This window comes from Canis lupus, chromosome 14 (assembly GCF_048164855.1).
Source record: "Canis lupus baileyi chromosome 14, mCanLup2.hap1, whole genome shotgun sequence".
Lineage (NCBI taxonomy): Eukaryota > Metazoa > Chordata > Mammalia > Carnivora > Canidae > Canis > Canis lupus.
In genome coordinates, this window is record NC_132851.1 from 48,417,158 (window position 1) to 48,439,368 (window position 22,211).

General features: G+C 45.0%; 1 protein-coding gene across 1 annotated transcript; it reads left to right on the forward strand.

The window, feature by feature from the left end:
• The first annotated feature begins 58 nt into the window (after window positions 1-58).
• Window positions 59-22,209, forward strand: LOC140604087 (uncharacterized). Its single transcript, XM_072775074.1, has 3 exons — window positions 59-351; window positions 19,630-20,210; window positions 20,486-22,209. Exons 2-3 carry the CDS (start codon window positions 19,740-19,742, stop codon window positions 21,056-21,058), a joined length of 1,044 nt encoding a protein of 347 aa, XP_072631175.1. The 5' UTR covers window positions 59-351; window positions 19,630-19,739; the 3' UTR covers window positions 21,059-22,209.
• The last annotated feature ends 2 nt before the right edge of the window (window positions 22,210-22,211 follow it).

The following is a 22,211-nucleotide window of genomic DNA, read 5'->3' on the forward strand; positions in this document are numbered from 1 at the left end:
GCTGTAACAAAAGCACCACAGACCTGACGCCTTACATCACAACGAGGTGTCGTCTCAGCTCTGGACGCTGGAAGCCTGAGATCAAGGCCCTGGCAGGGCTGGCTCCCTCCGAGGGCTGTGTTCCATGCCTCTCTCAGAGTTTCTGGTGGTGTTCCTGGCGATCTTTTGGTTCATTACCCTGACCTCTGCCTTGATCCTCACGTGACATGCTCCCTGCAGGTGTGTCGGTCTCCAACTTTCCCCTTTCTAGAAGGACACCAGATGTATTGGATGAAGGGCTGCGCTGGTGGCTGCACGTTAACTTGATCGCCTCTGTAAAGACCGTATCTCCAACCAAGGTCACATTCTGAGGTATTTTAAGAAGTGAGTTGGGGGGAGGGGACAAAATGACCTGTAACATGGACTGAACCCTCTCAGACCTGCTGCTTAGGCCCCTTCTCTCTGTCCCTTTGTAGCTACACAGGTGTAGCTCCTTTGCAGAGCCCTGCTCCCTCAAACTTGGGATCCAAGCATCCCCAGTAACACTCCAGGAAGTAGAAACGCTGTCTAGGACGTGCATTTGGACCTAGAGCCCTCTGTAGTAGCTTCCCTAAAAGAACATGAGAAAGAACCTGAATCCCATTTGTTCCAGAAAGTGAATGGGTTTGCCTGGAGTCTCCATCCCTTTTCTAAGACAGAAGACAGAAGCATGTGGCTGGACTGCGCTATTGCCTCAAGGCCCTAAGCTAGTATCTTTTTTTTTTTTTTTTTTTTTGCATTAAGTAAAATATACTTTGAGTGTAATTCTCTCTCCTTTTTTTTTTTTTTTTTTTTTTTTTAGAGAAGGAGCGGGAAGGGACAGAGAGAAGGGAGTGGGAGAGAGAGAATCTTAAGCAGGCTTTACACCCAGCATGGAGCCTGACATGAGGCTCGATCTCATGACCCTGAGATCCTGACCTGAGCTAAAACCAAGAATCAGTCGCTTAACTGACTGGGCCACCCAGGCACCCCTCTCTTTCTCTTTAATCAACCAATCATTACAACTTGGTCTGGGGGAGCAAGGGTGAATTTAACAATATTGTATAGCAATATGTTACCTAATGGAAAGAAACCCATTCTCAAATATTATTTTCAGATTTCCTCAGCCAGTGTTGAACATGTGTATTATACTCATAGAATCAGGGAATTTTAGAGCTAAACACACCTGAGAAACCCATTTAACTAAGGAACCTTTAGCAAGAAGAGACGGTTATTTGCAGTAACGGTTAAGCTGATACTCACCGCGTGCCGGGCATGTGCCAAGCACTCTCCATGGAGTATTTTCTGGCTTTTCCGCATGGCTGGGGAGTCCTGGGGCTGAGGTGGGGATGCAGAGGCTGGAGCTCCAGGGCCAAACTCCTCACCGTCTGCAGTTGCTGCTTAGTGGCAGGGCTGGGGTTTGCAGCCAGGCCTCCTGACTCCCCATCCAGTGGTTGTCCGTTACCCCCCCTCCCCATTGCCTACCCTGCCTTACTCTGTTCACAGTATGCACACAACTGCTAGAACAATTGCTGCTAAGAACAACCGTGACCTTCCGTACACACGCTTGCAATCCCTTGCCTACTGGGAGGCGGCACAAATTCTTCTTGGTAGATACATGGACAGCCTGGGACGAATATTTTTCATCTTGTTTTTTAGACTCCCTTTGTGTGTGCTCCTAGACTCTTCAGCCAAACTTGGCTACAAGCTCTTCTTCTTCTTCTTCATCTTCTTCTTCTTCTTCTTCTTCTTCTTCTTCTTCTTCTTCTTCTTCTTCTTCTTCTTCTTCTTTTTAAAGATTTTATTTATTCATGAGAGACACAGAAAGAGGCAGAGACACAGGCAGAGGGAGAAGCAGGCTCCTTGCAGGAAACCCGATATGGGACTCGATCCCGGGTCTCCAGGATCACGCCCTGAGCCAAAGACAGACATTCAACCACTGAGCCACCCAGGTGTCCCTCAAGCTCTTCTTTAAAAGAGGCCTGCCTGTTATGCCCTTGCCCATACTGCCCGCCAGGCCTTGACCGCCCTCCCCAACATTGCTTGAGTGTAGTCTAAACCTTCCCTCTCTGTGCATTTTTTTTCTTGTTCTAACACTTGTGATTTTCTGTGCCAGAGGCTGCTGGCTGCCTCTCCGCATCCATTCTCCCTTTTCTTCTTTTCAAAAGAGACTCTCTGAGTTTTAGTGAGGCACGTGTCTCCCTGGGAGGAAGGCATTCCCCAGCTCCCCTCATGACTCCGTGTGGCCCTGTGACTAGTTCTGGACAAGGGTCTGAGCAGAAGCAAGGTGTGCGGTGACGGGTCACACCTAGAGGACCCGGGGTCCCTTCTCTCTCTCTCTTCCTCCTGCAGGAAATGCAGACCCAGTGGATGTGTGGGTAGCGATGCCATCTCCCCCCCGGGAGATAAAGGCAACACCAAAAGTGACGGCAGTGCCAAGAGTCGGAAAGATTCTGATCCCCAACACAGGGGAGCTGTTACTTCAGTGGCCTGTGCTCAGACCATCGTGTGTGTGAGAGAAATGGTTCCACCTTGTTTAAGCCACTGTCTGGTAATTCTTGGTTCTCTTCATTACAGCAGCTCACCTGCAACCTTGGGAACGCATTCTTGCTTCTTTGACCACCTTGGGGGTCCTTTGTGCTTTTCCCAAGACATTTCTTCAACTTACCACATAACAGAGAAAACTTTGGATTTTTTATTAAGTTTTCATTTTAATCCCAGTGAATTAACATCCAGTGTTACGTAAGTGTTGGGTGTACAATCTAGTGATCCAGCACCTCCCTTTATCACCTGGTGCTCATCACAGGTGCCCTCCTCGAGCCCCATCACCCATCTAACCCATCCCCCGACCCGCCTCCCATCGGTTTGTTCTCTAGAGCTAAGAGTCTGTTTCTTGGCTTATCTTTCTCTCTTTTGGTTCCCTTTGCTCATTGGTCTTGGTTCTTAAATTCCACATATAAGTGAAATCATATAGAAAACATGACATTCTAAGTTAGGTGACACTGTCTTTGAGTTACAGCTCCACCACGTATCAGCTGGTGACTCTGAGCTGCTTACTTAGCCTCTCTCTGAGCTTCGAGGTCCTAACCTGTAAACACTGGTGCTAATGATACCCGGAGTAACTTTCCACTACTCCGGGCTGCCTCTCCAGCGTGATTTCCATCAGCCTGGGGGGACCCTGTGAGTCACTCTTCTCCACTATAGGAAAATACCAACCGCAGAAACCAAAATGTTCACATCTGCTCCTCAGGCACCCTCTCCCACGATGTGAGCTGGAAATGCTGACACATTCTCCAGCTCTCCTTGTGCTACAACTCTGGGCGGGCCGTCACCCCTCTGTTTGTAGATGCAAGGCTATGATTCACCCTTCCTCTAGCCAACTCCTTGCATAAAGAGATTATTATAATTCCAGCTTCACAGCTCATTCTTCAGACACCCATTGATGCTTGCAGTTCCAAGTCACTAGAGGGTCCCACGGTGCGATCCTCTCTGTCAAATCAGTGGGGTCCTGCAAGGACCACACTCCTCCACAGCCTGCCTCACCAACCTAACCTTGCCTCTGCCAAATGGCAGATTGTCCTGTTTTTCAACATTACAATCATGTTAAAGCTCTCCTTGACATTCTTATCGTGTCCCATTTATAGAAGGCTCATCGCTTAGGAATTTTAATTCTCAACACAGGGTGGGATAATTCAGGGGCTGTGCCCTGCAGAAAACTCATCTAACTCCTTATATACATCTTCGACAGTGTCAGTTTTAGGGGTGCTTAACTACAATCTCTCTTTCTCTGCTATCTCACACATGGCTAGTGGTTTCCAAACGTTTTCCATCAAGCACCTCCATCAGTAAATAACGCTGAGCATGCACCTTCCGACATATACATATTTGTTATGTGATGATATATGTACTGCGGTAGTAACATATTATAAACCTAATAAGACACCTATAAAGGCAGATATTAAGGATTATAAGAAATATGTAAGTGGAAGTTCAAATATTTCCCACCCACATACCCAAAGATCGTCTTACACATCTCTGGGTTGCGTATCCCCCGTCTGTGGATACCTCTGAGCTACACATGATAAATTTCCTCACTGACGTGAGGCTAGAGATTCTGTTGTGTCTTCACTACCACATCTCAGGATTTGCAACCGTGTCTGTCACACAAGACACACTGTGTGCAAATGTTGATCAATGAGTGATTCCCAAACCTTTATTTACAGTGTGACTCCTCCTCTCCAACTGTCTACCAGTCTTACCTGTACTTCCTTAGATATCTGAAACAGAACACAGGCCAGGTTGAGCTCTCTGTCTTCCCACCTACAACGTGATTCCCCCCTCCAAAGCAACATCCTTTGCTCTTCTCTGCCTACTTCCTACCTGCCCTCCTGTGGCTAAACTGGCTGAAGCTGAACACGCAAACAGACTGCCTGATTACACTTTAAATTAGGCTCCATGTTATTCAGTCATGAGAAAGAAGGAAATCCTGCCATTTGCAACAACCTGGTGGATCTTGAGGGCATATACTAAAGTGAGATAAGTCAGATGCAGGAAGACAAATGTGGTACAGTCTCACTTATATGTGGAATCTAAAAGAGCCCAACTCATAGAAACAGAGCATGGAGGGTGGTGAGAATATGAAAACTTCTCAATATCTGCTGGCTCTTCCTTTTGCACACTGTGCAATTGGCAGAGGATGATCAGATATGGTTAAAGAAAAGGAAGGTATACAGGGCTATGTGAATATGGAATAACAATCTCTCCCCCCCATTTTATTAGGAAACCGAATGTATCTAGTTTAAGCTACCCTTCCCCATAGTTGTCTTGTTGCCTGATCCACTTAATTTGTTGATGCTGACAATAAATGTTTTTGGAGGTAATTTGGAACTACCAATTTGCAAGTAATATAATAAAACATTTCATTTAAAAAAGGAAAAAAAGAAATAGAGTAGGATGGAGGTTGCTAGTGCTGGGTATGGGGAACAGGAGATATCAGTCAGAGGATACAAACTTCCAGTTACAAGATGAGTAAGCTCTGGCGATCTACTCTATAGCTTGGTGACTAGAGTTACCAATTGTTAAAAGTCCCTAAGAGAGATGCTCTCAGATGCTCTCACCACAAAAAAGAAATGGTAATTCTATGACACGATGTCAGTGTTAACTAACACTAGTGTGGTAATCACTTCACAATAGATAAGTGTATCAATGACCATCATACACCTTGAACTTATATATAATAGTACGTGTCAGTTACATCTCAGAAAAACTGGATAAAGTTTAAGGATAAAGTAAAAAATATCTTAGCTGAGCATTCACCATGGTCTGGCAATCCTAAGACATCTGCTATCCAACTTACTCTCCTGACCTTGTGGCTTCTCAAAATTCCTACATCCTTTTCACTTCCTCACTCTCAGCTGAATATTTTCCCGAGGATATAAAAACAACTAGAGAGGACTCCTGGTAGGATCAAGCACCCGTGCCCCTTGTTTTGCCATTTCTCCTCTACCAGCAGGTGGGATGGCACCCATCCCTAAGACAACCCCCTCCACTGTGCTCTGTATTTCATCCCTCCTGCGTAGGCAAGGGTTTGAGTCCTACAATTCACCCCCTCTGTCCCGTGTTGTTATATTTCCTTTCTCTATTGAATAATTTCCATCTGTACATAAATATGTTGCAGGAACAAAACAAAGTAAAATCCCCTTGGCCTCTCATCCCCATCCAGCTCTCATTCCATCTTTCTGTACCCTTTAAAGTAAAGATGTTTGTGAGAATCATCTATAGTCCTGATGTTACACCTTGCTGTGTCCAGTGATCAATTCTCAGGTCTCCTCTCAGGAGAATTCTCAGCAGCAATGGGCATGGAAGATCACTCCTTGAAACAATTTCTTCAATTGGCATTTGGAACACCAACCTCTCAAATATATCTTCCCAACCCTTCTTTTTCTTTCATTGGCTTCTCCTCCTTCTCCACTCAACCACTATTATCTTGAGTGAATAAGCATCAACTCTAGACCACCTTCTCTTTCCCACTAGATTCGGCTCCCTGGGGTGGCGATCTCTTTCAAAATCATAATGTCAAACACCTTGAAAATTTTATCTCAACCCAAACCTTCCCTATGAGCTCTGGATCTGTGCAGCTAGCTGTCTTACCATATTTCCTCTTGAATGCTAAATACGCCTGAAACAAAACCTTTGATTTCCTCCTCAGTTGCCTTAGAACCTAATCTTGTCCAAAGCTTCTTAACCTCAGTAAAGAGTGCTAACATTCACATATTTCCTCAGGTGAAGAACCTAGGAGTGATTCTTGATTTCTTTTTTTCCCCACATTCAATCCATCGCAAATCCTGATTTTTCTACCTTCGTATGGAACAAAAAGTGATCTACTTCTCAACATTTTTGCTGCTGTAACCTGACTTTCCACCATCATTGTCTTTTGCTCAGACTACTGCTTTCATTCTTGCACCTCTGAAATTCATTCTGTGCTCTACATCCAGCATTTCAACAGGAACAACAAAAGTCAAATTGCTCAAAGCCACCTCCTGGCTTCCCATCATACTTTGAATGTCACCGTCATGGTGGAATTTGTAAGAATCTAGCTCCTGCCTACGCCCTGATATCCTATGAATTAACTTAGTGACCTTCTCCTTGTTTGTAAAACAAGCATCTCTTCTTTCAGTCTCAGCTTCTTTATGCCCCTCTCCCTGGGTATCTTTCCTTCTGGGTCTTTACAGAGCTTTCCTGAGTTCTAACATCACCTCTTCAGAGAACTGCCACCTGACTCCTGCATAAAATTAACATTCTTCTCCATCTTTTTACCATGCTTTATGTTTTATCATAAGGCGTATTACAATCCAAAATTATATACTATCTCTTTGTTTACTTACTGACAATCTCTTTCACTTGGGCTTTCTCTATTTTGTTCAAAGCCATATTTCCAGTGCCTAGAGTCATGCCTAGTATGTAGTAGGTTCTTAATAAGTATTTGTTGAATGAAATTATATATTTACCTCAATTACCCAAAAGACACTTGGGGGAATCATTCAAGTCTTTTTCTGCTCAAGCTAGACAACCCCCTCGTTAAATCTTCGAGAATCTGCTACTTGATATCTCTCTTTTTAAAAATTCTTTACTTAAATTCAATGTAGTTAATGTATTATATATTATTAGCTTCAGGGGTAGAATTTAGTGATTGATCCGTTGCATATAACACCCAGTGCTCATTACATCAAGTGCCCTCCTTATTGTCCATCACCCAATTACCCCATTCCCTAACCTCTCTCCCCTCCAGCAACCCTCAGTTTGTTTCCTAGAGTTCAGTGTCTCTCATGGTTTGCCTCCCTCTCAATTTTCATCTTACTTTATTTTTCCTTCCCTTCCCCTATGTTCATCTGTTTTGTTTTTTAAATTCCACATATGAGGGAAATCATATGGTATTTGTCTTTTTCTGATTGACTAATTTTGCTTAGCATAATACCCTCTAGTTCCATCCATATCATTGAAAATGACAAGATTTCATTCTTTCTGATGGCTGAGAAATATTCCATTTATATATATATAATATGTATATTTATATATATAAATAATCTTTCCATTCATCCATTGATGGACATCTGGGTTCTCCCCATATTTTGGCTATTATGGACATTGCTTCTATAAACACTGTGGTGCATGTCCTCCCTCCTTTTTTTAAGATTTTATTTACTTATTCATGTATTCATGAGAGACACAGAGAGAGAGAGAGAGACAGGCAAAGGGAGAAGCAGGTTCCATGGAGGGAGCTTGACTTGGGACTCAATCCTGGGTTTCCAGGATCACACCCTGGGCTGAAGGGGGCGCTAAACCACTGAGCCACCCGGGCTGCCTGCATGTCCCCTTTGAATCACTATATGTTTATCCTTTGAATAGTACCTAGTTGTGCAATTGATGAGTCATAGGGTAGTTCTATTTTTAACTTTTTTGAGGAACCTCCATATGGCTTTCCAGAGTGGCTGCACCAGTTTGCATTCTCACCAACAGTGTAAGAGGGTTCCCCTTTCTCCACATCCTCGCAGATATCTGTTGTTTCCTGAGTTGTTTAATTTTAGCTATTCTGACTGGTGTGAGGTGGTATCTTATTGTGGTTTTGATTTGTATTTCCCTGATGCAGAGTGATGTGGAGCAATTTTTTATGTGTCTGCTGGCCATTTATATGCCTTCTTTGGAGTAATGTCTGTTTATGTCTTCTGTCCATTTCTCAACTGGATTATTTGTTTTTTGAGTTTGATAAGTTCTTTATAGATTTTGGATACTAGCCCTTAAAATCGCTAGAACTTATATAGGAGTTCAGCAAAGTTGTAGGCTATAAAATCAATGCACAGAAGTCAGTTGCATTTCTATACACTAACAATGAGGCAGAAGAATGAGAAATCAAGGCATCGATCCCATTTACAATTGCACCCAAACACATAAGATGCCTAAGAATAAACTTAACCAAAGAGGTGAAGGAACTGTATACTGAAAACTATAGAACACTCATGAGAGAAATTGAAGATGACACAAAGAAATGGAAAAAACATTCCATGCTCATGCATTGAAAAAACAATTATTGTTAAAATGTCTATGCTATCCAAAGCAATCTACACATTCAATGCAATCCCTAGCAAAATGCCATTAGTGTCTTTCACAGAGTTAGAATAAAAAAAATCCTAAAATTTGTATGGAACTGAGAAAGACCCCAAATAGCCAAAGCTATATTAAAAAAGAAAACTGAAGCTAGAAGCATCACAATGCTTGGCTTCAAGTAGTATTACAAAGCTGTAGTCATTGAGACAGTATTGTACTGGCACAAAAACAGGCACACAGATCAATGGAACAGAATAAAGAACCCAGAAATAGGCCCTCAACTCTATTGTCAACTCATCTCTTCAACAAGTGGTGTCGGGAACATTAAAAAGCCACATGCAGAAGAATGAAACTGGACCACTTTCTTACATCATAAGAATAGAAACTCAAAACAGAAGAGAGACCTAAATGTGAGACAGGAATCCATCAAAATCCTAGAGGGGAAGGCAGGCCGCAACCTCTATGACCTCGGCTGCAGCCACTTCTTGCTAGGCACGCCTCCAAAGGCAAGGGAAACAAAAACAAAGATGAACTATTAGGATTTATGAAGATAAAAAGTTTTTACACAGCAAAGTAAACAGTCAACAAAAACTAAAAGACAACCAGTGGAATGGGAGAAGATATTTGCAAATGTCCAGTTAATGTATCCCTTAAATCCCTCCCCTTGCCACACTCAGTCACTGCCGCTTGGCTCAGCCATCTTCAGCAGTTTTACTGAAGCAATCTCTGAAGCCCTTCTTCCCAGCTTCCCCCAGTTCTTTCCCCAGAGGTCTTTTTATTTTATTTTATTTTTTTTAAAGATTTTATTTATTTATTCATGATAGTCACACAGAGAGAGACAGAGAGGCAGAGACACAGGCAGAGGGAGAAGCAGGCTCCATGCAGGGAGCCCGACGTGGGATTCGATCCCGGGTCTCCAGGATCGCGCCCCAGGCCAAAGGCAGGCGCCAAACAGCTGCGCCACCCAGGGATCCCTCCAGAGGTCTTTTTAAAACGTAACTCCAGGGGTGTCTAAGTGACTCAGGCAGTTAAGCGTCTGCCTTCAGCTCAGGTCATGATCCCAGAGTCCTGGGATGGAGCCCTGTGTTGGGGGTCCCTGCTGCATCCCTCCCTCTGCATCTCCCTAGACTCATGGTTTTGCTCTGTCTCTCTTTCTCTCCTTTTCAAACAATCATAAATCCAATCATATCTCTCTTCTGCTTAATAGCTTTTAATAGCTCCCATCATCTGAAGGAGGAAGTCAACATTCCTTAGCTGGACATGAGCTGGAGTTGGTTTACATTTCCATCTTTGTTTCTTGCCACCACCCTCTCCATATGCATCCTTTCCTCCTGTTGTACCAAATCGACTTGCAGTTCCCAAATAGGCACACTCTTTTCCTTAACACTGTTTCTTCTACTCGAGTACCATCCCTTTTTCTTCACCTAGCTACGTGCTACTTATCCTCTGAGATTAAGCAATGAGCTTTTGAATGTCTATAAGGATTTTCCTCTGTGTTCTCAAAACACCACTATACCTGTGTAGCATTTGTTTCTTTGCTTGCCATGAATGTCTCCTTTTGTCAAAAAATAAATTAATTCATATTGAGCAACTATACATGCTAGGCACTATTCCAAGGACTAGGGATACAATTGGATATAAGACGGTCAAAATATTTGTTCTTAAGTAGAAAAGGGGAGACAGACAATGAAAGTAAGTAAAACACACAGTGTTGTTAGATTATGGGGAATGAAATGGAATAAAATAATTCTGGGAAGAGGTGAATGGAGGCTTGGAGTGGGAGCTACAGTATCAAATAGGGCAATCGGGGAAATGATGTCTGTATAAACTCTTGACGGAAGAGCGAACCATGTGGACCCCTACTGGATGAGCATTCCCGCTTACAAAATAGCAAGTGAAGAGCCACGAACTTGGGAGTGGGCCTGGCCTGCTTTGGAAAAAGCAAGAAGGCCAATATGTTCACCGCACCATCCCCAAGGGGAAAAGAAAGAGGAGAAGGTCAAAGAGTAGCAACAGAGTGCTCCCCAGAGAAAGAGCACGCTCTGACATGTGTCTGAAGGGATTTCTCTGTCTGGTGCAGAATGGAGGACTAGGCTGGATGTATGGAGATCAGTTAAGAAGCCTCTGGAACCGTCCAAATGAAAGGCTGTGGTGCCTCGGCCCAGGATGGTTGTCTCCACTAGACTGGGAATGACTTGAGATGTGGGACAATTTCCATTTATGCTTTAATCCCCAGCTGCTAGCACAGTGCCCAGCACATAACACAGCAGGCACTCAAAGGCACTGAATCAACGAATGAACCAAGTTGTCCAATCAAGAAACCAGAGCTCCTGAAGCCGGTACTGTTTGTTTTCCTAGGGCCAGATTTTGCAGGATTCTGTTTCCAGTGGGCAAACTTTGTTTTCTGTTTTTCCTAATTAAATGGCCCGTAGGCCACATTTTGAAGACAGCGTGGGTGTTTGCATGGAGGCCAACATAACCAAAATCTGATTGTGAAATTGTTTTTTAAATTATGTTTGGGCATTTGAAACATGTTTTCTCAAAAAAAAAAAAATTAAATAAAAACTATACATTTTCAAGGCAGGCTGCCTCAGGTAATCAAGTACCCCCAGAACCTAGGTGTATCTTTAGAATACAGCCAAAACTTGTTCAGAACCTAAGTTAGGCCTCTGGCTGTCAAACCCCATCTTTCTGGTTCTAATTTAAAGATCAAAAAGGAAAAGGCATTTTAAAACAGATCCCAAAACAATATTTAGATAAGCTAATTGGGAAGGATTTATGAATATGTGGATTAATTTTTCTAAGAAAGTGAAAGATACAGTGAGATGTTGGGGGGGGGGCAGGTAGTGAGCAGTGTCTTAAACTTACTGTGAAAGTGGGTGATTATTTGACCTTTCAGAGTTGTAAGGCCTCAGTGAAAAAATGTACCTAAAATGTCCAGCACCAAACAGAGCAGAGAGTGGCCCTCGAGAAATGTTTCTCCCACCTTGCACATTTCCTTAAAAATTCTCCTGGCTCATTTGCCACAGCGCGAACATTCCTCATCCATTAGACTTCTCACGCCATGACAAGATCACTTCTCTAACCTGGTAACAAGTAGGGTGGCAACGTGACCTTTGTAGGCCTCTTCCTCATAGAATATTCTAATAATATCCTGGTGTAACTTTAAATACTTCAACACTTTATTCATTTGTTATTTTAGGCAAAATGTGATAGATATTCCTAGACCCTAGAATTTTGTTTGCTTTTTTTCCCCCCTGCGGTAAGATAAAAATAAAAGCATTTTTAACCCTTAAAGCTTATTTATTTTCCTTCTGATTTTAAAAGTCATGAAACCATGGTGTGGGCCCTGAAAAGGGGCCCCAGGTGCTATGCCTAATGGATGAGTGGTCCAGAGAGAAAGAGTGAAGGGGTCTCCAGTCTATGGGAAGTTTCCTCGTTCCCCAAATGGGTCTCCTCTGCTCCCTGACCCTTCAATCCCTTCTAGAGGGCTGGCAAGAGAAGGGACAATATAAGATTTGTCCCCTGAAACTGATGGAAAACAAAGAGGCAGTCTGTGACAGGGTCGGTGGACGTTAGCTAATGTGAACCAGAGCACGGGCTCCGTCTAACGAGGAAATTAACTATTCCCAGGCACAAACGCCCAGGCCTGGTGCAAGTCTTGCCCCGAGGCCAACAGTAATGAATGCGGAGCAGCCCTTCCAGAGTGGCCAGGAAATCACCAGCCCCCCCAACCCCACCCGAGTTCAGGGGCCTCCAGGTCATGCTCACGGGAGCCAACGCAAAGATTGGCAAGCAAAACCAAAAAACCGAGCCTGCTTTTGGGGGACAGGTGATTCCTGGACCACTGGGGAGTGTTGAAAAGAGATTAATTGGCCAAGGAATGGGGGTGGCAGTGGGGGTGCTACTCTACCCACTTTTCCTACAAGTGTGGGCTACTCTCAACATCTCTAGGGAATGTCACCAATTAGTGCTTGGGTGGAGAGCCAGTTTGGGCAGCAGATTCTGGGAATGAGCTAGCCCTAGTCACCTTCTTTTCAACCTTCCCAAAAGGCCTCTGCAGGTCTCTTCTTTACCCTGGAGGATGAGCCCTGCTGACCTACTAACATTCTTCTTAACTGGGCTCTTTTCCCAGTGTCTGGTGGATGGAACAGTGAAGAAATAACTCCTCTTGTCATTTGACTTCAGCCTCTTTGTTTTATTGTCAGTTTATTTGACAAATGTTCACTGAGGTCTGACTCCATACCAGACTATTCTAGGCACTTAACGCAAGGCAGCAAACAAAATTAAGGCTCCTATCCTCCTGGAGCTGATGTTTTGGAGGGGGAAACAGACAAGAAGCAATAGCACAGGGCACCTGGGGGGCTCAGTGGTTGAGCGTCTGCCTTCAGCTCAGGTCGTGATCCCAGGGTCCTGGGATCGAGTCCCGCATTGGCCTCTCCAAGGGAGCCTGCTTCTCCATCTGCCTCTCTCTCTGTCACTCTCTCTCTCTTTCATTCCTTGTATCTCATGAATAAGATAAAGAAAGAAAGAAAGAAGGAAAAAGAAACAATAACAACACCGTAGCTTACCATCTCTAGGGTGGCTACCCTACAAGATCCATGTGCCACTAAAGACAGGTAGGAAGAATGCCACTAATCGCTATCAGTCATAAAACACTTCCTGATTGTATGTACCTTAGAGTGTGGGGGGAAAAATTCACACAATTTAGAATTGATTAGATATGGTAAATAAATTATATAGTGTATCAGAAGGTGATTAGGAGGGAAAAACCAGAACAGGCAAAGGAAGTTTGGGAAGGCAGGGGTGATACTCAACAGACTTGAAAGAGATGGGGCCCTTCAGGGTTTTTTTTTAAGACTTCATTTTTCATAGCAATTTCAGGTTTACCATAGAATTAAGAGGAAGGGGCGGGGATCTCCCATGGACCTCCTGCCCCCACACATGGAGAACTCCCCAATTACCAACATCACTCACCAGAGCGGCACGTTTGTTCCGAGGAGCTACATCGACACAACATGATTGCCCAAAGTCCATCATTTACCTTAGTGCCGTACATTCTATGGGTTTTGACAAATGTAGAATGGCAGGCATCCACCGGCATCAAACATAATTCCACTGCCCTAGACAACCCCCCACCCCGCCCCGCCTATTTATCCCTACTCTCTGGCAACCACCACAGTATGGCCTTTCCCAGAATGTCGTATCGTTGAAATTATATAGGATGTAGCCTTTTAGGATCATCTTCTTTCACTTCGTAATACGCCTTTAAGGTTCCTCCCTATGTTTCCATGGCTTGATAGCTCATTTCTTTTTAACGCTGAATAATATTCCACAGTTTTTTTGAAAACAGCTTTATTGAGGTATCCCTTACATACCATAAAATGCAATGAATTTTAATGAATTTAAATGTACAGAGTTATGCAAACATTACTGTCATCCACATTTCTTTCTTTCTTTTTTTTTTTCATTTTTTATGGTAGGAGGAACCCTTAGGATGAGATTTACCCTATTAACAACTTCCAAGGACTGTGCAGCATTGTGAACTGTAGGCATCATGTTGTACAGCAAATCTCTAGAACTTATTCATCTTGTATTAAGTGAAATTTTATGTTTATTGAATAACAGCTCCCTGTTTCCACCTCTCCTCAGCCGCTGGTAATCACCATTCTATTCTCTCTACGAGTCTGACTGCTTTGATTCTTCATATGCATGACATCATGTAGCATTTGTCCTTCTGTGGCTGGATTATTTCACTTAGCATAATGTCCTCAAGGTCCATCCATGGTGTTGCATACTGTAGGATCGCCTTCTTTTTTAAGCCTGAATAATATTCCATTGTATGGATAAACCACGTTTTCTCTATCCATTCATCCAGCAGTGAATATTTAGATTGTTTCCACATTTTGGCTACTGTTAATAATGTTGCAAGGAACATGGGAGTATGAAAATCTCTTCAAGATCCTGATTTTAAGTCTTTTGAATAAATACCCAGAAGTGAGATTGCTGGATCATGTGGTAGTTCTCTTGTTAATTTTTTGGGGAACTGCCGTACTGTCTTCCATTGTGGCTGCATCAGTTTACACCAATGGTATACAGGAGTCCCAATTTCTTCATCTTCTTACCAATATGTGGTATCTATCTATCTATCTATCTATCTATCATTTTACCCTAATAGGTGTGAGTTGATATTTTATTATGGGTTTGATTTTTCATTTCCTTGATGATTAGTGACACTGAGTATCTTTCATGTACCAATTGGAATAGTGGCTATCTACTGAACAACTTTACACTCCGTGAGGGCACAGATCATTGTGGTCACCATCCTGTTCCTGCTGTTAAAGTTTCTGACACATGATCAATACATATTTCAGGCAAAAAAAAATTTTTTTTGAATGAATCAACTACTGTATGCAGGCACTCCACAGATATTATTTCTAAATTCTTATCAATGCTCAGAGGTAGGCATTACCATCCTCACTTTATGGATGATGAGACTTTGATCTGGAAAGTTTAAGTAAGCCTCCTGAGCTCACACGGCTTGAGTCCTTTGATATAGGACTCAAACCCGGGTCTCTCTGATGTTACCATGCAGGCCCTTCTTCACTTCACTAGTTTCTCTGCTTTTGTCCATTTTGATACCCTTCTAGCACACACACACACAAAAAACAGAGGCAAATTGCGACATCAGGCAAGCAAGACCTGTAGGCAAAAACCAGACTCAGAGAAATCAGAATGAAGCCTCCAGGAGCAGGGCACCTGGGTGTCGCAGATGGTTGAGCATCTGACTCTTGATTTTGGCTCAGGTCATGATCTTAAGGTCATGGGCTCAAGCCCCATGTTGGACTCTGTGCTCCAAACAGAGTCTGCTTAAGATTCTCTCCCTCTCTCTCTGCCCCTTCCCACTGCTCACTTGTTCTCTCTCTCTCTGTATCTCTCTCTCAAATAAATAAATAAACCATTTAAACAAAAAAAGGTGGGGGGGAATCTCTGGGAACAAAATACCCCACCTATGGCCTGGGAGCCACTGCATTTTGCAGAGCTAGGAGCTGTCCGGCTTATTATCTCAGACCTCACGTCTTAGCTGCCTTCACTTTGAAATCTATTATTTGAGTGAATCAAAACTCCTTGCCTAAAAAGAAATAATTTTTAATAAAAACACTTTAGCCTATTAGTTTAACCCAAACTGGCAGCAAAACTGTTAAAAATAAACTTACTGTGATATTTTATGAAGCACAAGGCCAAGTAATGATGGATGTGGAAATCTACCACAATCTTTCCAGGACTTAGCGAGACATCCTATGTATAGAAAAACATCTTGGGTAAAACCTGTTAAGCCAATATTGGCTTAATGCAAAATCACAACTAATTTGAAACAACTGGTTTTTTTCCTTAGCCAATTGGCTAACCTAGTGTTCTTCAATGAAAACAACAGAAAAATCCAAATTCAAAGTCGATTTCTCCCCCAAGAAAGCTATGTTTCATATTAACAAGGCTCTGCTGGAAACCACTCAGGCTGTGAGCTGGGGTCTCTGTCACTACCCCAAAGTGGGAGGATTGTCCGTGTGTAAGCAAAATCCTGAAAGACTTGAAATTTTGCTTTCAAACATGAGGGGATAATTAAACTTGGTCTGAATGAACCAACCTGTGGAAAAGCCCAGACAGAGATCAAAATTCACAAGTTCCTGAAGTCCTTTGTTGTTTTGTTTCGTTCATGACTCGCTCAGAGGAATGCTCAGAATGGGTCCTACGTATGAGAAGCCCGTTCTTTTTTTTTTTTTTTTTAAGATTTTATTTATTTGTTCATGAGAGACAGAGAGAGAGAGAGAGAGAGAGGCAGGGACAAGGCAGAGGGAGAAGCAGGCTCCATGTTTCATTGCAGTACAGCATCCCATTGTATTGGCATCCCAGAGTTTGCTTATCCATTTTTGTGTTGATGGACATTTGGGTTGCTTGCAGTTTTGAGGTATTATGAGAGAAGTGGCAGTTACCAGCCAGGGTATGGTTGGCAGTGCTATGGACCAAGTGGCATTCCCCCCAAATTCTCATGGTAAACCCCTAACCTCCCAAGGTGGCTGCATTTGGAGATAGAAGCTTTATAGAAGTAATTATGGTTAAATGATTTCATAAGGGCGGGGTCCTGACCCGATAGGACCATAGGACATAAGAGGAGTGTCTGCTCCCTCTACAGATACGCACAAGGGTCTGTGAACACACAGCAAGAGGACAGCCATCTGCAAGCCAACTCACACACGCAGATGATGTATAAGTAGGCTGGAGACTAGAAAGGGACAGAGAGACTTTTCACCCCAGGGTAATGGGAATACTCTGTATCTGGATCCGAGTAACAGCTGCATGGGTGGATACCTAGGGAAACAGATTTATCAAACTGTCCATTTAAGATTTATACATTTTTGTGCATGTAAATTTGACTTAAATGGGAAAAAATAGGCCTTCTTCCCCTTCTTAATTGTCTGAGTCCATTCAGGCTGCTACACAGAATCACAGACTGGGTGGCTTATAAACTATAAAAAGCTCATTCTCACAGTTCTGGAGGCTGGAAGTCTGAGACCAGGAGCCAGGATGGTCCCGTGAGCGCCCTGTTCTGTCCTTGCAGCGTCCTCACATAGAGGAAGAGGCCAGGATCTCTCAGGAGCTTCTCCTACAAGGGCACTAATCCCATTCGTAAGGGCTCCACCCTCCCTCTGACCTAAGTACCTCGCAAAGGCCCCACCTCCCAGTACCTCCCAGTCACCTTTGGGGGTTAGGATTTCAACACATGAATTTTGGAGGGACACAAACATTTAGACCATACCTGGTCTACCAAGGGAATCTGTGGTTCAAAAAGATAACCATACAGTCTTAACACCCTTGAGCGAGCCTGGTGTGTAGTGGGGAATGAACACATATCAGTCATTGCTCACATATTTATATACATTTTTGCACGTCAGAAACAACCCCGGGAATTTGGCTGGATTCAGACCCAAGCCCGGGTGACGTCAGGCCAGGCGCCCTTCCCTAACCACCCTAGATGTGCAAGTGAACTGGCTCGGCTAAGGGGGTGTGCCCAAGGACACCCTGAGGGGTGGAGGTGGGGCGGTTCTCTGGGCACAGGGCCTGAGTCACCACCTCTGGGGGAGCAATCCTGCTGTGCTGCCCTGTAGGAAGGGAGCCGAAGACACTGGAAGGAGCCAGCAGCACGGAAGCCAAGGGCTCTGAGAGAGGAGCCAAACAAACAGCCGGGCAGCCTGGCCAAGAACAACAGGAAGCTCCCAGCCGCACCCCTGCTCCCTGTAGCCCGGCCTGCAGACCCAGGGTTATTTTCTCCAAAGGGCCTTCTGCACATGTTACATAAACAAAACCTCCATTGACTCCAGTTCTAGGCCTGGCCTAAAATAGCCCACAGGCTCCACCCTCCCTCACCAACTCCCCGACCCCAACACTCCAGCTTCTGGGTCACCCCTCATGGTCCCCAGGGTGGGTGAGCTGCTTGCTCGGTGACCACACCTGCGGACCTCACTCTCCTGTGTCCCCAGGACCTTTCCCCTCAGGGTTTACTCTCCCTGACAGGCCGGACACAAGGCGTCCCTCTACGACCTTTGAGAACCCCTGGGCCAAAGGACATGTCTCCTCTCACCAGTGAGGCAGGAAGTAGGGCCTGAGGGACAGCTGGGCTGGCCAAGCAGGAGACACGAGAGGGCCCGACGGGGGATCTCTTTCTCTCCTCTTCTTGGTAGGATGGACTTGGAGTGAGATCCCGAGAGCAAACTTTCCAGGAAAGAGCACAAGCCTCCTCTGTCAGGGTTTCTTTTCGAGCTGGATTTGGTGATGGAACCACCCTGCTCCTAGCTCTTTCTGGGAGGCCCTGCGAGTTTCTTTGACCCCCATTTATAGCTCGTCTTCCTTCTGCAGAAAACCATTCCACTTGTGAACATCTGGAGACGTGCAGATCTCTGACACAGCACGGGGTCACCCTGCCTGGGCTCTACTCCTCCCACACAGGCCCCGGAAAACCTATGATAATCTCCCCCCAACCCCCCGCCCGGCCGCCTGCGCTCCCCCAGAATCTCAGCTCATAAAAATAACAAAAACAACATCTACAATTCAGAAAAACATTTATGTTAAAAGTTTACCATGTGCCTGATAGCCCGCTAAGCATTTTATGTTTTATTTTATCTAATCCCCATTGAGCAGTCCTATGAGCTAGATGCAATTATTATCTCCAGATTACTGAATAGTAAACTCTAGTTGAGAGCAGTTAGAGGACCTGTCAAGGATGCACCGAGGTGGAACACAGACCTCAGTCTGTTGGGCTGGTTTTCATGTCTTAGCCTCTGCATCACGTATCCCAGGGAAAAAATCAGTAGGTCTTATAGAACCTCTTTTTCCACAGCCTTCCTTCTTTCAAAGTCTAAGCTACTCTGCCTGTTACCAATGTAGTTAAACATAAGATACTGACCAATTAATTATCCAACCAGTATCTTCCGGGCACGATGCAATTTAAGTCTATACCAGGCCAACAACAACAAAAAAGTATGAATACGTAATAGGTGAATATTTAGCTCTTGTTTTATTAGTAGTTATACTTCGGTCTCGAGAGAATCTTCTACTCCTCCAAGTTGGAGATCCTCAAACCAGGTCTCTAGAGAGAGTCTAGAAGGCCTGCAGCCTTGAGGACTTAGGGTAGGAAGCAGGGGGAGCATACGGAGAGCTGAGAGAGACCTCACAGGAGCCAAAGGAGAGGTCTGCACTCAGGCTGATTGGCTCGAGCCAGGCTGTGGAGATACCGTGGGGGTACTGATGGATCCTCAAAACACTGGCATTCTGAGGAATTTGGTTCAGAGCCAGTCGTGTTCACTCTGGTGGCCTCTGTGAGGCTGGTTCGTTCCATGGTAGCTCTAAGATAACCCCCAGGCCTGAGGCTGTCTTGTCCACGGACCAAGTCAAAGCCTTCATTTATTTCTAGAAAAAAAAAATCCCTAACTCTCTGGGTTCCCACAATTTTATTCTCTATTCGTTTGTTTTATCCAGCCATCCTGGGAACATTTCTTGAGCATCTACTACGTACAAGGCACAAGGGGTGTGGAGATGCATGGAGAAAGAATGCAATACCGTCTTGCATTTCAGAAGTTCAAGCTCTAATGCAGGAGATGAAAAGAAAACAATTGTGGTTCAGAATGATAAGGGGAGCCATAGATGTAACCGCAAGTTTGGAAGCCCTGGGGTGGGGTGGGGGGCTCCTGACCCCCTCGTGGGAGGTCCTGGCGATGTGCATGAGTGTGCCCGAGTGTGCCCAGGCTGCACCCTCAGAGGGAAGGAGGGAGGGTAGGGATTTACAGAGGCTTCCAGAGGAGGTTGTTGGGGACACTCTCTTTCTCTTGCTGCTTCTTTCCCTGTGGAGACCTTCCCTAGACTACCACTCCTGGGCTCTGGCCAGCCCATTATTCATCTCCCAGGGGAGGACGGATGACTTAGCTGATGCTGAGTTCAGGAGAGGGAACCGTGGCAGTGTGACTCAGCCATTTCCTGGTGGGGACCCTTCCGTTCTGCTCCTCCGTGCCATAAACTTCATAGAAGCAGGCCTTTGCCGGGAAGGTGCCGCTCGTGGCTGGGTAAGTTGAGCAAGAGAGGAGAAATTGGAACGTCCACTTGGCTTACAGATGTAAGGCCTCGCTCTCCGGCCTCGCCCTCATCGGCATGGTCATCTTGCTCTCCACTGATCTGATTCCTGGGACAGGGAAGGTGGACGTGAAGAGGTTTGCAACGGGGTGGACCTGCCGCCGTGGTCCACTCCACGTGCTGGACGGGGACCAGGGTGACCCCGAGCTCTGCAGAGGGAGGAGGCACTTTTTCAGGGATTTTCACAACCTCGTCCCCTGTTTCACAGCTTCCTATTGACCCACGTCGGCAGCAGGAGAAAAAGAAGAACACACAGGATGAAATCTGGATTGTCCTTCTTCTTAAACGTAGGTGGCAGGGCAGCCTCTGGTCCAAGACCGGAGTTGCCACCAAGGTCCCAGATGAGACTCTTCCGGATGCCTGCCTTCCTTTGGGTCCGTCTCTATCTTGGAAGGGCCACTTTTGTCAATGTGTTTTGGGTCCCCTTTCTGGAACACCTTTGCCCTGGTGTTCCTCATGCTTGTTGGCTTCCCGAGGAACTGAGCTCAGGATCATACTTGTCCCTGGAAGAAAAGGCTGTCACTGTATCATCCCTGGCCTCTTGGGAGGCCAGTCAGAATTACCGCCCCTTCTTTCTCAGACGACAAGTTGCTGCAGTGCAAAGAGGGATCTAAGGTGGCCGACCACTCAGAAAGGACTGGCAAAGCCCCAGAGGGTCCCACGCACGCCCCCCTCAGGGTTCTCACATCAGACAACACCCACTCCTTCTGGATTCTCTCAGCTGGGTTCCTCAGTTGGTAGCCACACGGGTTCTTTTCTCCTACAGTTTGAGGGACACTGAAAACTTCAGGGTGACGAACAGCCCAGTAGAGGGAGCTGTGTTAAACAAATTCTCCAAGCCGAACAGGAAAAAAAAAAAAAAAAAAAAAAGCTTGCATTTAACCAAGCAGGTGGCCCTGTGTGTACTTTGGAAACTCCATCTATCAGTGGAGTGGTTGCCTATTCGAAAGCTCTGAGCTAGAGCAAAACTTTTGCAAGGTGGTATCTTGGGTTTTATGGGCTGCCCAGGGCCAGGCGTCTTGCTTCCATCAGCAGAACTTGGTTTTGGCTCAACGTGACAGCTGCCACAATCAGACCAGCCGGAAGATTCCATAGGCAGGCCCTGACTCCAGCGTGGCAAAGGAGATGCACAATTCCGCTGAGCCCGCGCTTGCACACCAGGCAGGGCTACTCATGCTCTGTCTCCAGAGGTAGATTTGTCAGAGAAACCTATAATATAACAGTTTTATTAGTGACAGGCTTTGAGGGCAGAGGTTGAGAAGTGATGCAAAAATATTTGGAGCTTGTGTTCACTCGATCCACCTAACCCCCCCTGGGGCCTAGGAATAGGCTAAATTCAAATCCAGGGCAGCCCCCGGTGAAGAGTTTCAAATAAAACTCTGTGACCAAGACAATTGCGGAGTGTGGAAAATATCATGCAAAAGCAATACGGGTGTATTTGGAGTCACACGAGAACTACCAACGTTGATCGCAGGTGATGAAAGATACCTCTGGCAGAGACAAAGCCAGGGACACTGGCATCTTTGAGGACCCACAGTTGCTCACAGGTTAAAAGTACAAGCAAATCTTTGGGGAAATAAGAAGGAAACAGGATAATACATGAGGGCTATACATGAGAAGACCTGACCATATGTGTTGGTTTGGTAGGGCTGCCATAACAAAATCCTACAAAGAGGTGGTTAAAGAAACGGAAACTTATTAAAAAGTAAAAATAATTTTAAAAAAGTAAAAATACAATTAAAAAATTTATGGGCTCCTGGGTGGCTCAGTCGGTTAAGCATCTGCCTTCTGCTCAGGTCATGATCTCAAGGTCCTGGGATCGAGCCCAGCATCAGGCTCTCTGCTCAGCAGAGGGTCTGCTTCTCCCTCTCCCTCAGCGCCTCCTCCCGCTCATGCTTTCTCTCTTTCAATATCTCTTTCTCAAATAAACAAAT